Source organism: Bombina bombina, chromosome 4 (assembly GCF_027579735.1).
Source record: "Bombina bombina isolate aBomBom1 chromosome 4, aBomBom1.pri, whole genome shotgun sequence".
In the NCBI taxonomy this organism is placed as follows: domain Eukaryota; kingdom Metazoa; phylum Chordata; class Amphibia; order Anura; family Bombinatoridae; genus Bombina; species Bombina bombina.
In genome coordinates, this window is record NC_069502.1 from 1,227,664,859 (window position 1) to 1,227,680,610 (window position 15,752).

The following is a 15,752-nucleotide window of genomic DNA, read 5'->3' on the forward strand; positions in this document are numbered from 1 at the left end:
GGCTCTTACAGCATCTACGCGCTCTGTATCTCGTCTAACCCCAGAGCTATCGCGCTTGCCTCTCAATTCAGGCAATCTGGATAATACCTCTGACAGGGTATTATTCATGATTGCAGCCATGTCCTGCAAAGTAATCGCTATGGGCGTCCCTGATGTACTTGGCGCCATATTAGCGTGCGTCCCTTGAGCAAGAGGCAAAGGGTCCGACACGTGGGGAGAGTTAGTCGGCATAACTTCCCCCTCAACAGACCCCTCTGGTGACAATTCTTTCATAGATAAAGACTGATCTTTACTGTTTAAGGTGAAATCAATACATTTAGTACACATTCTCCTATGGGGCTCCACCATGGCTTTTAAACATAATGAACAAGTATCCTCTGTTTCAGACATGTTTGTACAGACTAGCAATGAGACTAGCAAGCTTGGAAAACACTTTAAAGCAAGTTAACAAGCAATATAAAAAACGTTACTGTGCCTTTAAGAGAAACAAGTTTTGACAAAATTTGAAATAACAGTGAAAAAAGGCAGTTACACTAACGAAATTTTTACAGTGTATGTAACAAGTCAGCAGAGCATTGCACCCACTTGCAAATGGATGATTAACCCCTTAATACCAAAAACGGAATAATAAATGACAAAAATGTTTTTAAACACAGTCACAACAACTGCCACAGTCTACTGTGGTTGTTACCCTCCTCAAACACGACTTTGAAGCCTTTTGAGCCCTTCAGAGATGTCCTGTATCATGCAGAAGGAAGCTGAGTGTCTCAGTCTGTAATTCTAGCTGCGCAGAAAAGCGCTAAAATAGGCCCCTCCCACTCATATTACAACAGTGGAAAGCCTCAGGAAACTGTTTCTAGGCAAAAAACAAGCCAGCCATGTGGAAAAAAACTAGGCCCCAATAAGTTTTGTCACCAAACATATATAAAAACGATTAACATGCCAGCAAACGTTTTATATTATACTTTTATAAGAGTATGTATCTCTGTTAATAAGCCTGATACCAGTCGCTATCACTGCATTTAAGGCTTAACTTACATTAATCCGGTATCAGCAGCATTTTTCTAGCATATTCCATCCCTAGAAATAGGTTAACTGCACATACCTTATTGCAGGAAAACCTGCACGCCATTCCCCCTCTGAAGTTACCTCACTCCTCAGAATATGTGAGAACGGCAGTGGATCTTAGTTACTTCTGCTAAGATCATAGAAATCACAGGCAGATTCTTCTTCTAATGCTGCCTGAGATGAAACAGTACACTCCGGTACTATTTAAAAATAACAAACTTTTGATTGAAGTTAAAAAACTAACTATAATACACCACTCTCCTCTTACTACGTCCATCTTTGTTGAGAGTTGCAAGAGAATGACTGGATATGGCAGTGAGGGGAGGAGCTATATAGCAGCTCTGCTGTGGGTGATCCTCTTGCAACTTCCTGTTGGTAAGGAGAATATCCCACAAGTAATGGATGATCCGTGGACTGGATACACTTAACAAGAGAAAAAGAGCTTTAACATCCACCGTTAACCAAATGTAGTTAGTTTTCCATTCTATACCTTCCATTACATTCAGAATGTGTTTGGTATCTCTTACAAAGCTCCAAAGTTTTAGAACCATGGGTTGTAGGATCATGTCCAGCCATTCAGACAAATGCCCAAGCACTGATTCTATACTGCTGATAATCGGCCTCCCCATGACATTTTCCAAAGATTTACATGATCTACAGGGATATATATACCATTATCTCTTATTTGTGCTGTAAGTACTGAGTGTATATGTGACACACATGATCTACAAGAATATATATACCATTATCTTATTTGTACTGTTAGTACTTAGCGTATATGTGACATACATGATCTACAAGAATATATATACCATTATCTCTTATTTGTGCTGTATGTACTGAGTGTATATGTGACATACATGATCTACAAGAATATACATACCATTATCTCTTATTTGTGCTGTAAGTACTGAGTGAATATGTGACATACATGATCTACAAGAATATATATACCATTATCTCTTATTTGCGCTGTAAGTACTGAGTGTATACGTGACATACATGATCTACAAGAATATATATATACCATTATCTTATTTGTTCTGTAAGTACTGAGTGTATATGTGACATACATGATCTACAGGAATATATATACCATTATCTTATTTGTGCTGTAAGTACTGAGTGTATATGTGACATACATGATCTACAAGAATATATATATACCATTAACTTATTTGTGCTGTAAGTACTGAGTGTATATGTGACATACATGATCTACAAGAATATATATAACATTATCTTATTTGTGCTGTAAGTACTGAGTGTATATGTGACATACATGATCTACAAGAATATATATATACATTATCGTATTTGTGCTGTAAGTACTGAGTGTATATGTGACATACATGATCTACAAGAATATATATACCATTATCTTATATGTGCTGTAAGTTCTGAGTGTATATGACATACATGATCTACAAGAATATATATATACCATTATCTCTTATTTGTGCTGTATGTACTGAGTGTATATGTGACATACATGATCTACAAGAATATATATATATATACCATTATCTTATTTGTGCTGTAAGTACTGAGTGTATATGTGACATACATGATCTACAAGAATATATATACCATTAACTCTTATATGTGCTGTAAGTACTGAGTGTATATGTGACATACATGATCTACAAGAATATATATACCATTATCTTATTGGTGCTGTAAGTACTGAGTGTATATGTGACATACATGATCTACAAGAATATATATACCATTATCCTATTTGTGCTGTAAGTACTGAGTGTATATGTGACATACATGATCTACAAGAATATATATATATACCATTATCTTATTTGTGCTGTAAGTACTGAGTGTATATGTGACATACATGATCTACAAGAATATATATACCATTATCTTATTTGTGCTGTAACTACTGAGTGTATATGTGACATACATGATCTACAAGAATATATATAACATTATCTTATTTGTGCTGTAAGTACTGAGTGTATATGTGAGATACATGATCTACAGGAATATATATACCATTATCTCTTATTTGTGCTGTAAGTACTGAGTGTATATGTGACATACATGATCTGCAGGAATATATATACCATTATCTTATTTGTGCTGTAAGTACTGAGTGTATATGTGACATACATGATCTGCAGGAATATATATACCATTATCTTATTTGTGCTGTAAGTACTGAGTGTATATGTGACATACATGATCTGCAGGAATATATATACCATTATCTTATTTGTGCTGTAAGTACTGAGTGTATATGTGACATACATGATCTACAAGAATATATATACCATTATATCTTATTTGTGCTGTAAGTACTGAGTGTATATGTGACATACATGATCTACAAGAATATATATACCCTTATCTCTTATTTGTGCTGTAAGTACTGAGTGTATATGTGACATACATGATCTACAAGAATATATATACCATTATCTTATTGGTGCTGTAAGTACTGAGTGTATATGTGACATACATGATCTACAGGAATATATATACCATTACCTCTTATTTGTGCTGTAAGTACTGAGTGTATATGTGACATACATGATCTACAAGAATATATATATACCATTATCTTATTTGTGCTGTAAGTACTGAGTGTATATGTGACATACATGATCTACAAGAATATATATATACCATTATCTTATTTGTGCTGTAAGTACTGAGTGTATATGTGACACACATGATCTACAAGAATATATATACCATTATCTTATTGGTGCTGTAAGTACTGAGTGTATATGTGACATACATGATCTACAGGGATATATATACCATTATCTTATTTGTGCTGTAAGTACTGAGTGTATATGTGACATACATGATCTACAAGAATATATATACCATTATCTTATTTGTGCTGTAAGTACTGAGTGTATATGTGACATACATGATCTACAAGAATATATATACCATTATCTCTTATTTGTGCTGTAAGTACTGAGTGTATATGTGACATACATGATCTACAAGAATATATATACCATTATCTCTTATTGGTGCTGTAAGTACTGAGTGTATATGTGACATACATGATCTACAGGAATATATATACTATTATCTTATTTGTGCTGTAAGTACTGAGTGTATATGTGACATACATGATCTACAAGAATATATATACCATTATCTTATTGGTGCTGTAAGTACTGAGTGTATATGTGAGATACATGATCTACAAGAATATATTTACCATTATCTTATTTGTGCTGTAACTACTGAGTGTATATGTGACATACATGATCTGCAGGAATATATATACCATTATCTTATTTGTGCTGTAAGTACTGAGTGTATATGTGACATACATGATCTACAGGAATATATATACCATTATCTTATTTGTGCTGTAAGTACTGAGTGTATATGAGACATACATGATCTACAGGAATATATATACCATTATCTCTTATTTGTGCTGTAAGTACTGAGTGTATATGTGACATACATGATCTACAAGAATATATATACCATTATCTCTTATATGTGCTGTAAGTACTGAGTGTATATGTGACATACATGATCTACAAGAATATATATACCATTATCCTATTTGTGCTGTAAGTACTGAGTGTATATGTGACATACATGATCTACAGGAATATATATACCATTATCTTATTTGCGCTGTAAGTACTGAGTGTATATGTGACATACATGATCTACAAGAATATATATATACCATTATCTTATTTGTGCTGTAAGTACTGAGTGTATATGTGACATACATGATCTACAAGAATATATATATACCATTATCTTATTTGTGCTGTAAGTACTGAGTGTATATGTGACACACATGATCTACAAGAATATATATACCATTATCTTATTGGTGCTGTAAGTACTGAGTGTATATGTGACATACATGATCTACAGGGATATATATACTATTATCTTATTTGTGCTGTAAGTACTGAGTGTATATGTGACATACATGATCTACAGGAATATATATACCATTATCTCTTATTTGTGCTGTAAGTACTGAGTGTATATGTGACATACATGATCTACAGGAATATATATACCATTATCTTATTTGTGCTGTAAGTACTGAGTGTATATGTGACATACATGATCTACAAGAATATATATACCATTATCTTATTTGTGCTGTAAGTACTGAGTGTATATGTGACATACATGATCTACAAGAATATATATACCATTATCTCTTATTTGTGCTGTAAGTACTGAGTGTATATGTGACATACATGATCTACAAGAATATATATACCATTATCTCTTATTGGTGCTGTAAGTACTGAGTGTATATGTGACATACATGATCTACAAGAATATATATACCATTATCTTATTGGTGCTGTAAGTACTGAGTGTATATGTGACATACATGATCTACAAGAATATATATACCATTATCTTATTTGTGCTGTAACTACTGAGTGTATATGTGACATACATGATCTACAGGAATATATATACCATTATCTTATTTGTGCTGTAAGTACTGAGTGTATATGTGACATACATGATCTACAAGAATATATATACCATTATCTTATTTGTGCTGTAAGTACTGAGTGTATATGTGACACACATGATCTACAAGAATATATATACCATTATCCCTTATTTGTGCTGTAAGTACTGAGTGTATATGTGACATACATGATCTACAGGAATATATATATACCATTATCTTATTTGTGCTGTAACTACTGAGTGTATATGTGACATACATGATCTACAGGAATATATATATACCATTATCTTATTTGTGCTGTAAGTACTGAGTGTATATGTGACATACATGATCTACAGGAATATATATACCATTATCCCTTATTTGTGCTGTAACTACTGAGTGTATATGTGACATACATGATCTACAGGAATATATATATACCATTATCTTATTTGTGCTGTAAGTACTGAGTGTATATGTGACATACATGATCTACAAGAATATATATACCATTATCTCTTATTTGTGCTGTAAGTACTGAGTGTATATGTGACATACATGATCTACAAGAATATATATACCATTATCTCTTATTTGTGCTGTAAGTACTGAGTGTATATGTGACATACATGATCTACAAGAATATATATATACCATTATCTTATTTGTGCTGTAAGCTACTGAGTGTATATGTGACATACATGATCTACAGGAATATATATACCATTATCTTATTTGTGCTGTAAGTACTGAGTGTATATGTGACATACATGATCTACAGGAATATATATACCATTATCCTTATTTGTGCTGTAAACTACTGAGTGTATATGTGACATACATGATCTACAGGAATATATATATACCATTATCTTATTTGTGCTGTAAGTACTGAGTGTATATGTGACACACATGATCTACAAGAATATATATACCATTATCCCTTATTTGTGCTGTAAGTACTGAGTGTATATGTGACATACATGATCTACAAGAATATATATACCATTAACTCTTATATGTGCTGTACGTACTGAGTGTATATGTGACATACATGATCTACAGGAATATATATACCATTATCTTATTTGTGCTGTAAGTACTGAGTGTATATGTGACACACATGATCTACAAGAATATATATACACCATTATCTTATTTGTGCTGTAACTACTGAGTGTATATGTGACATACATGATCTACAGGAATATATATATACCATTATCTTATTTGTGCTGTAAGTACTGAGTGTATATGTGACACACATGATCTACAAGAATATATATACCATTATCCCTTATTTGTGCTGTAAGTACTGAGTGTATATGTGACATACATGATCTACAGGAATATATATACCATTATCTTATTTGTGCTGTAAGTACTGAGTGTATATGTGACATACATGATCTACAAGAATATATATACCATTATCTTATTTGTGCTGTAAGTACTGAGTGTATATGTGACATACATGATCTACAAGAATATATATACCATTATATCTTATTTGTGCTGTAAGTACTGAGTGTATATGTGACACACATGATCTACAAGAATATATATACACCATTATCTTATTTGTGCTGTAAGTACTGAGTGTATATGTGACACACATGATCTACAAGAATATATATACACCATTATCTTATTTGTGCTGTAACTACTGAGTGTATATGTGACATACATGATCTACAGGAATATATATATACCATTATCTTATTTGTGCTGTAAGTACTGAGTGTATATGTGACATACATGATCTACAAGAATATATATATATACCATTATCTTATTTGTGCTGTAAGTACTGAGTGTATATGTGACATACATGATCTACAAGAATATATATACCATTATCTTATTTGTGCTGTAAGTACTGAGTGTATATGTGACACACATGATCTACAAGAATATATATACACCATTATCTTATTTGTGCTGTAACTACTGAGTGTATATGTGACATACATGATCTACAAGAATATATATACACCATTATCTTATTTGTGCTGTAACTACTGAGTGTATATGTGACATACATGATCTACAAGAATATATATATACCATTATCTTATTTGTGCTGTAAGTACTGAGTGTATATGTGACACACATGATCTACAAGAATATATATACCATTATCTTATATGTGCTGCCAGTTCTGAGTGTATATGTGACATACATGATCTACAAGAATATATATACCATTATCTTATTTGTGCTGTAAGTACTGAGTGTATATGTGACATACATGATCTACAAGAATATATATACCATTATCTCTTATTTGTGCTGTAAGTACTGAGTGTATATGTGACATACATGATCTACAGGAATATATATATACCATTATCTTATTTGTGCTGTAAGTACTGAGTGTATATGTGACATACATGATCTACAAGAATATATATACCATTATCCTATTTGTGCTGTAAGTACTGAGTGTATATGTGACATACATGATCTACAAGAATATATATACCATTATCTTATATGTGCTGTAAGTACTGAGGGTATATGTGACATACATGATCTACAAGAATATATATACCATTATCTTATATGTGCTGCCAGTTCTGAGTGTATATGTGACATACACGATCTTCAAGAATATATATACCATTATCTCTTATTTGTGCTGTAAGTACTGAGGGTATATGTGACATACATGATCTACAAGAATATATATACCATTATCTCTTATTTGTGCTGTAAGTACTGAGTGTATATGTGACATACATGATCTACAGGAATATATATACCATTATCTTATTTGTGCTGTAAGTACTGAGTGTATATGTGACATACATGATCTACAAGAATATATATACCATTATCTTATATGTGCTGTAAGTACTGAGTGTATATGTGACATACATGATCTACAGGAATATATATATACCATTATCTTATTTGTGCTGTAAGTACTGAGTGTATATGTGACATACATGATCTACAAGAATATATATATACCATTATCTTATTTGTGCTGTAAGTACTGAGTGTATATGTGACATACATGATCTACAAGAATATATAAATCATTATCCTATTTGTGCTGTAAGTACTGAGTGTATATGTGACATACATGATCTACAAGAATATATATACCATTATCCTATTTGTGCTGTAAGTACTGAGTGTATATGTGACATACATGATCTACAAGAATATATATATATACCATTATCTTATTTGTGCTGTAAGTACTGAGGGTATATGTGACATACATGATCTACAAGAATATATATACCATTATCCTATTTGTGCTGTAAGTACTGAGTGTATATGTGACATACATAATCTACAAGAATATATATATATACCATTATCTTATTTGTGCTGTAAGTACTGAGTGTATATGTGACATACATGATCTACAAGAATATATATACCATTATCCTATTTGTGCTGTAAGTACTGAGTGTATATGTGACATACATGATCTACAAGAATATATATACCATTATCCTATTTGTGCTGTAAGTACTGAGGGTATATGTGACATACATGATCTACAAGAATATATATACCATTATCCTATTTGTGCTGTAAGTACTGAGTGTATATGTGACATACATGATCTACAAGAATATATATACCATTATCCTATTTGTGCTGTAAGTACTGAGTGTATATGTGACACACATGATCTACAAGAATATATATACCATTATCTTATTTGTGCTGTAAGTACTCAGTGTATATGTCACATACATGATCTACAAGAATATATATACCATTATCCTATTTGTGCTGTAAGTACTGAGTGTATATGTGACACACATGATCTACAGGAATATATATACCATTATCTTATATGTGCTGTAAGTACTCAGTGTATATGTGACATACATGATCTACAAGAATATATATACCATTATCCTATTTGTGCTGTAAGTACTGAGTGTATATGTGACACACATGATCTACAGGAATATATATATACCATTATCTTATTTGTGCTGTAAGTACTGAGTGTATATGTGACACACATGATCTACAGGAATATATATACCATTATCTTATTTGTGCTGTAAGTACTCAGTGTATATGTGACATACATGATCTACAAGAATATATATACCATTATCTTATTTGCTTTAAGCTTTTTCTATTTCATGTCAGGTGAAATGTGCTGACAGATGAAATCAGTAATATCTAAAAATAACCAAATTAAAGTGATGTAAACTCTTTATAAATTCAGATCCGGCATGTTATGATATTTTAGATGGAGTTTAATTTATCAGTTGTAATGAAGTTGCGATAGAACTTACTTTTTAATATAGATATAAAATACTCTGCACTCCAGCCGCCCACTTTAAGAAATACATTTTTCTGTAAGCTACAAGGTTTGAATCGTTCTCCAATCAGTGCATTACCTACAGCACCAGTGTCATATGGGGACAGCCCTAATTGGACAACAATTCAAACTGGTAGCTCACAGAAAAATGTACTTTTGAAATGGGCAGCTGAGCGCGGGGGAATTTTAATTATATTAAAAATTAAGTTATAGTGCATCTTTTTTTTACATCTGATTAATGAAACTCCATACAAAATATCACAGATATGATTTTAAAAAGGAGAAAGTTTACCATGACTTTAATCACATAAAGCTGACTTTAGGAGACAGCCTAGTGATCAAATAACATGCTTGTCTTTAACTGCTACAATAAAAGCGGTACCCCGGTGACATTACAGATGAGTATACAGGCGGTGAGACAAACAAAAACAGGCATACAGTAATTTCTCCAATCACTGGCTGTATCCTCATCATGAGCAGAATTGGAGTTTTCCAGGAGTACAACTTTGACCCTCTTGCACATTATAACGGCCCTTTAACTCATGTGTTATGGATCTCATTTGACAGCACATATCACTTGGGGCACAAATAAATTAACAGAAGACAAATAAGTTATGATTGTGGCTCTCAGGAACATCTATTTGTTAGAGTCTTTGGCCCCTATTTATCAACGGTCTTGCGGACCTGATCCGACAGTGCGGATCAGGTCCACAAGACCTCGCTAAATGCGGAGAGCAATACGCTCTCCGCATTTAACATTTAACCAGCAGCTCACAAGAGCTGCTGGTGCAACGCCGCTCCCTGCAGACTCACGGAAAATGGGCCGCCAGCAGGGAGGTGTCAATCAACCCGATCGTACTCGATCGGGTTGAATTGTTGCGATTCCTGTCCGCCTGCTCAGAGCAGCGGTATTTGTGACCGCTGCTTCATAACTGCTGTTATTGGCGAGTCTGCAGGCTCGCCAGAAACACGGGGCATTCAGAGCTTGATAGGCTCCTTTGTGTACAGAACTTAATAAAGAAATGCCACGTATATAGAGAGCACAAGTCCTGCAATGAAAGAGACAGTGGCCATGAATCTAATAGTTTCATACCACAGAGTGGTGCTTCCTAATGCAATGACTGGAACATTTCTATAACATCACACAAGCGTGAGCACTTACATCAGCCCCCCAGGAGCGAAGAGGAGCAGAGGAGGCGACAGGAAAGCCTGAGAAAGCTCCACAAGTGAAGTGTTCCCAGAAGTATCAGGAAGGTTCGATATCCAATGCGACAACCACCAATCTGAAACATTTTTGGAAGCTGCAGAGAAATAATATATTGCAGATATTAGTGAATATGTTAAAAGGTCAGGAGAGCCGAGACGTATTTATATTACTACACAGCAGTAATATACATTAGTGTACGGTAATACACAGCAGTGATATACATTAGTGTACAGTAATACACAGCAGTAATATACATTAGTGTACGGTAATACACAGCAGTAATATACATTAGTGTACAGTAATACACAGCAGTAATATACATTAGTGTACAGTAATACACAGCAGTGATATACATTAGTGTACAGTAATACATAGCAGTGATATACATTAGTGTACAGTAATAGAGAGCAGTGATATACATTAGTGTACGGTAATACACAGCAGTGATATACATTAGTGTACAGTAATACACAGCAGTAATATACATTAGTGTACGGTAATACACAGCAGTAATATACATTAGTGTACAGTAATACACAGCAGTAATATACATTAGTGTACAGTAATACACAGCAGTAATATACATTAGTGTACGGTAATACACAGCAGTAATATACATTAGTGTACAGTAATACACAGCAGTAATATACATTAGTGTACAGTAATACACAGCAGTAATATACATTAGTGTACAGTAATAGAGAGCAGTAATATACATTAGTGTACGGTAATACACAGCAGTAATATACATTAGTGTACAGTAATACACAGCAGTAATATACATTAGTGTACAGTAATAGAGAGCAGTAATATACATTAGTGTACGGTAATACACAGCAGTAATATACATTAGTGTACAGTAATACACAGCAGTAATATACATTAGTGTACAGTAATAGAGAGCAGTAATATACATTAGTGTACGGTAATACACAGCAGTAATATACATTAGTGTACGGTAATGCACAGCAGTAATATACATTAGTGTACAGTAATACACAGCAGTAATATACATTAGTGTACAGTAATACACAGCAGTAATATACATTAGTGTACGGTAATACACAGCAGTAATATACATTAGTGTACGGTAATGCACAGCAGTAATATACATTAGTGTACAGTAATAGAGAGCAGTAATATACATTAGTGTACGGTAATACACAGCAGTGATATACATTAGTGTACGGTAATACACAGCAGTAATATACATTAGTGTACGGTAATACACAGCAGTAATATACATTAGTGTACGGTAATACACAGCAGTAATATACATTAGTGTACGGTAATACACAGCAGTAATATACATTAGTGTACGGTAATGCACAGCAGTAATATACATTAGTGTACGGTAATGCACAGCAGTGATATACATTAGTGTACGGTAATGCACAGCAGTAATATACATTAGTGTACGGTAATGCACAGCAGTAATATACATTAGTGTACGGTAATGCACAGCAGTAATATACATTAGTGTACGGTAATGCACAGCAGTAATATACATTAGTGTACGGTAATACACAGCAGTGCTATACATTAGTGTACAGTAATACACAGCAGTGCTATACATTAGTGTACAGTAATACACAGCAGTGCTATACATTAGTGTACGGTAATAGAGAGCAGTAATATACATTAGTGTACGGTAATGCACAGCAGTAATATACATTAGTGTACAGTAATACACAGCAGTAATATACATTAGTGTACAGTAATACACAGCAGTAATATACATTAGTGTACGGTAATACACAGCAGTAATATACATTAGTGTACGGTAATGCACAGCAGTAATATACATTAGTGTACGGTAATACACAGCAGTAATATACATTAGTGTACAGTAATACACAGCAGTGCTATACATTAGTGTACAGTAATACACAGCAGTGATATACATTAGTGTACAGTAATACACAGCAGTGCTATACATTAGTGTACAGTAATACACAGCAGTAATATACATTAGTGTACAGTAATACACAGCAGTAATATACATTAGTGTACAGTAATACACAGCAGTAATATACATTAGTGTACAGTAATACACAGCAGTAATATACATTAGTGTACAGTAATACACAGCAGTAATATACATTAGTGTACAGTAATACACAGCAGTGCTATACATTAGTGTACAGTAATACACAGCAGTGCTATACATTAGTGTACAGTAATACACAGCAGTGCTATACATTAGTGTACAGTAATACACAGCAGTAATATACATTAGTGTACAGTAATACACAGCAGTGATATACATTAGTGTACAGTAATACACAGCAGTAATATAAATTAGTGTACAGTAATACACAGCAGTGCTATACATTAGTGTACAGTAATACACAGCAGTAATATACATTAGTGTACGGTAATACACAGCAGTAATATACATTAGTGTACGGTAATACACAGCAGTAATATACATTAGTGTACGGTAATACACAGCAGTGATATACATTAGTGTACGGTAATACACAGCAGTGATATACATTAGTGTACGTTAATACACAGCAGTGATATTCATTAGTGTACGGTAATACACAGCAGTAATATACATTAGTGTACGGTAATACACAGCAGTGATATACATTAGTGTACGGTAATACACAGCAGTAATATACATTAGTGTACGGTAATACACAGCAGTGATATACATTAGTGTACGGTAATACACAGCAGTGATATACATTAGTGTACGGTAATACACAGCAGTGATATACATTAGTGTACGGTAATACACAGCAGTAATATACATTAGTGTACGGTAATACACAGCAGTAATATACATTAGTGTACGGTAATACACAGCAGTAATATACATTAGTGTACGGTAATACACAGCAGTAATATACATTAGTGTACGGTAATACACAGCAGTAATATACATTAGTGTACGGTAATACACATCAGTAATATACATTAGTGTACGGTAATACACAGCAGTGATATACATTAGTGTACGGTAATACACATCAGTAATATACATTAGTGTACGGTAATACACAGCAGTGATATACATTAGTGTACGGTAATACACAGCAGTAATATACATTAGTGTACGGTAATACACAGCAGTGATATACATTAGTGTACGGTAATACACAGCAGTAATATACATTAGTGTACGGTAATACACAGCAGTGATATACATTAGTGTACGGTAATACACAGCAGTAATATACATTAGTGTACGGTAATACACAGCAGTGATATACATTAGTGTACGGTAATACACAGCAGTAATATACATTAGTGTACAGTAATACACAGCAGTGATATACATTAGTGTACAGTAATACACAGCAGTAATATACATTAGTGTACAGTAATACACAGCAGTGCTATACATTAGTGTACAGTAATACACAGCAGTGCTATACATTAGTGTACAGTAATACACAGCAGTAATATACATTAGTGTACAGTAATACACAGCAGTAATATACATTAGTGTACAGTAATACACAGCAGTAATATACATTAGTGTACAGTAATACACAGCAGTAATATACATTAGTGTACGGTAATACACAGCAGTAATATACATTAGTGTACAGTAATACACAGCAGTAATATACATTAGTGTACAGTAATACACAGCAGTGATATACATTAGTGTACAGTAATACACAGCAGTGCTATACATTAGTGTACAGTAATACACAGCAGTGCTATACATTAGTGTACAGTAATACACAGCAGTGCTATACATTAGTGTACAGTAATACACATCAGTGCTATACATTAGTGTACAGTAATACACATCAGTGCTATACATTAGTGTACAGTAATACACAGCAGTAATATACATTAGTGTACGGTAATACACATCAGTGCTATACATTAGTGTACAGTAATACACAGCAGTGATATACATTAGTGTACAGTAATAGAGAGCAGTGATATACATTAGTATACAGTAATACACAGCAGTAATATACATTAGTGTACGGTAATACACAGCAGTGCTATACATTAGTGTACAGTAATACACAGCAGTAATATACATTAGTGTACGGTAATACACAGCAGTGCTATACATTAGTGTACAGTAATACACAGCAGTAATATACATTAGTGTACGGTAATACACAGCAGTGCTATACATTAGTGTACGGTAATACACAGCAGTAATATACATTAGTGTACAGTAATACACAGCAGTAATATACATTAGTGTACGGTAATACACAGCAATAATATACATTAGTGTACGGTAATACACAGCAGTAATATACATTAGTGTACGGTAATACACAGCAGTAATATACATTAGTGTACAGTAATACACAGTGCTATACATTAGTGTACAGTAATACACAGCAGTGATATACATTAGTGTACAGTAATACACAGCAGTGCTATACATTAGTGTACGGTAATACACAGCAGTGATATACATTAGTGTAGGGTAATACACAGCAGTAATATACATTAGTGTACGGTAATACACAGCAGTAATATACATTAGTGTACGGTAATACACAGCAGTAATATACATTAGTGTACGGTAATACACAGCAGTAATAAACATTAGTGTACGGTAATACACAGCAGTAATATACATTAGTGTACAGTAATACACAGCAGTGATATACATTAGTGTACAGTAATACACAGCAGTAATATACATTAGTGTACAGTATTACACAGCAGTAATATACATTAGTGTACAGTAATACACAGCAGTGCTATACATTAGTGTACAGTAATACACAGCAGTA

The 15,752-nt window shown here is 33.3% G+C and overlaps 1 protein-coding gene across 3 annotated transcripts in view; it reads right to left on the bottom strand.

The window, feature by feature from the left end:
• ABCC10 (ATP binding cassette subfamily C member 10) overlaps positions 1-15,752 on the bottom strand; it is a 628,132-nt gene that overhangs the window by 284,304 nt on the left and 328,076 nt on the right. For all 3 annotated transcript variants that reach the window (XM_053712768.1, XM_053712767.1, XM_053712766.1), the window contains one exon: positions 10,975-11,113. In XM_053712768.1, the coding sequence (XP_053568743.1) occupies positions 10,975-11,113 (139 nt within the window). The remainder of the gene's footprint in view (positions 1-10,974; positions 11,114-15,752) is intronic.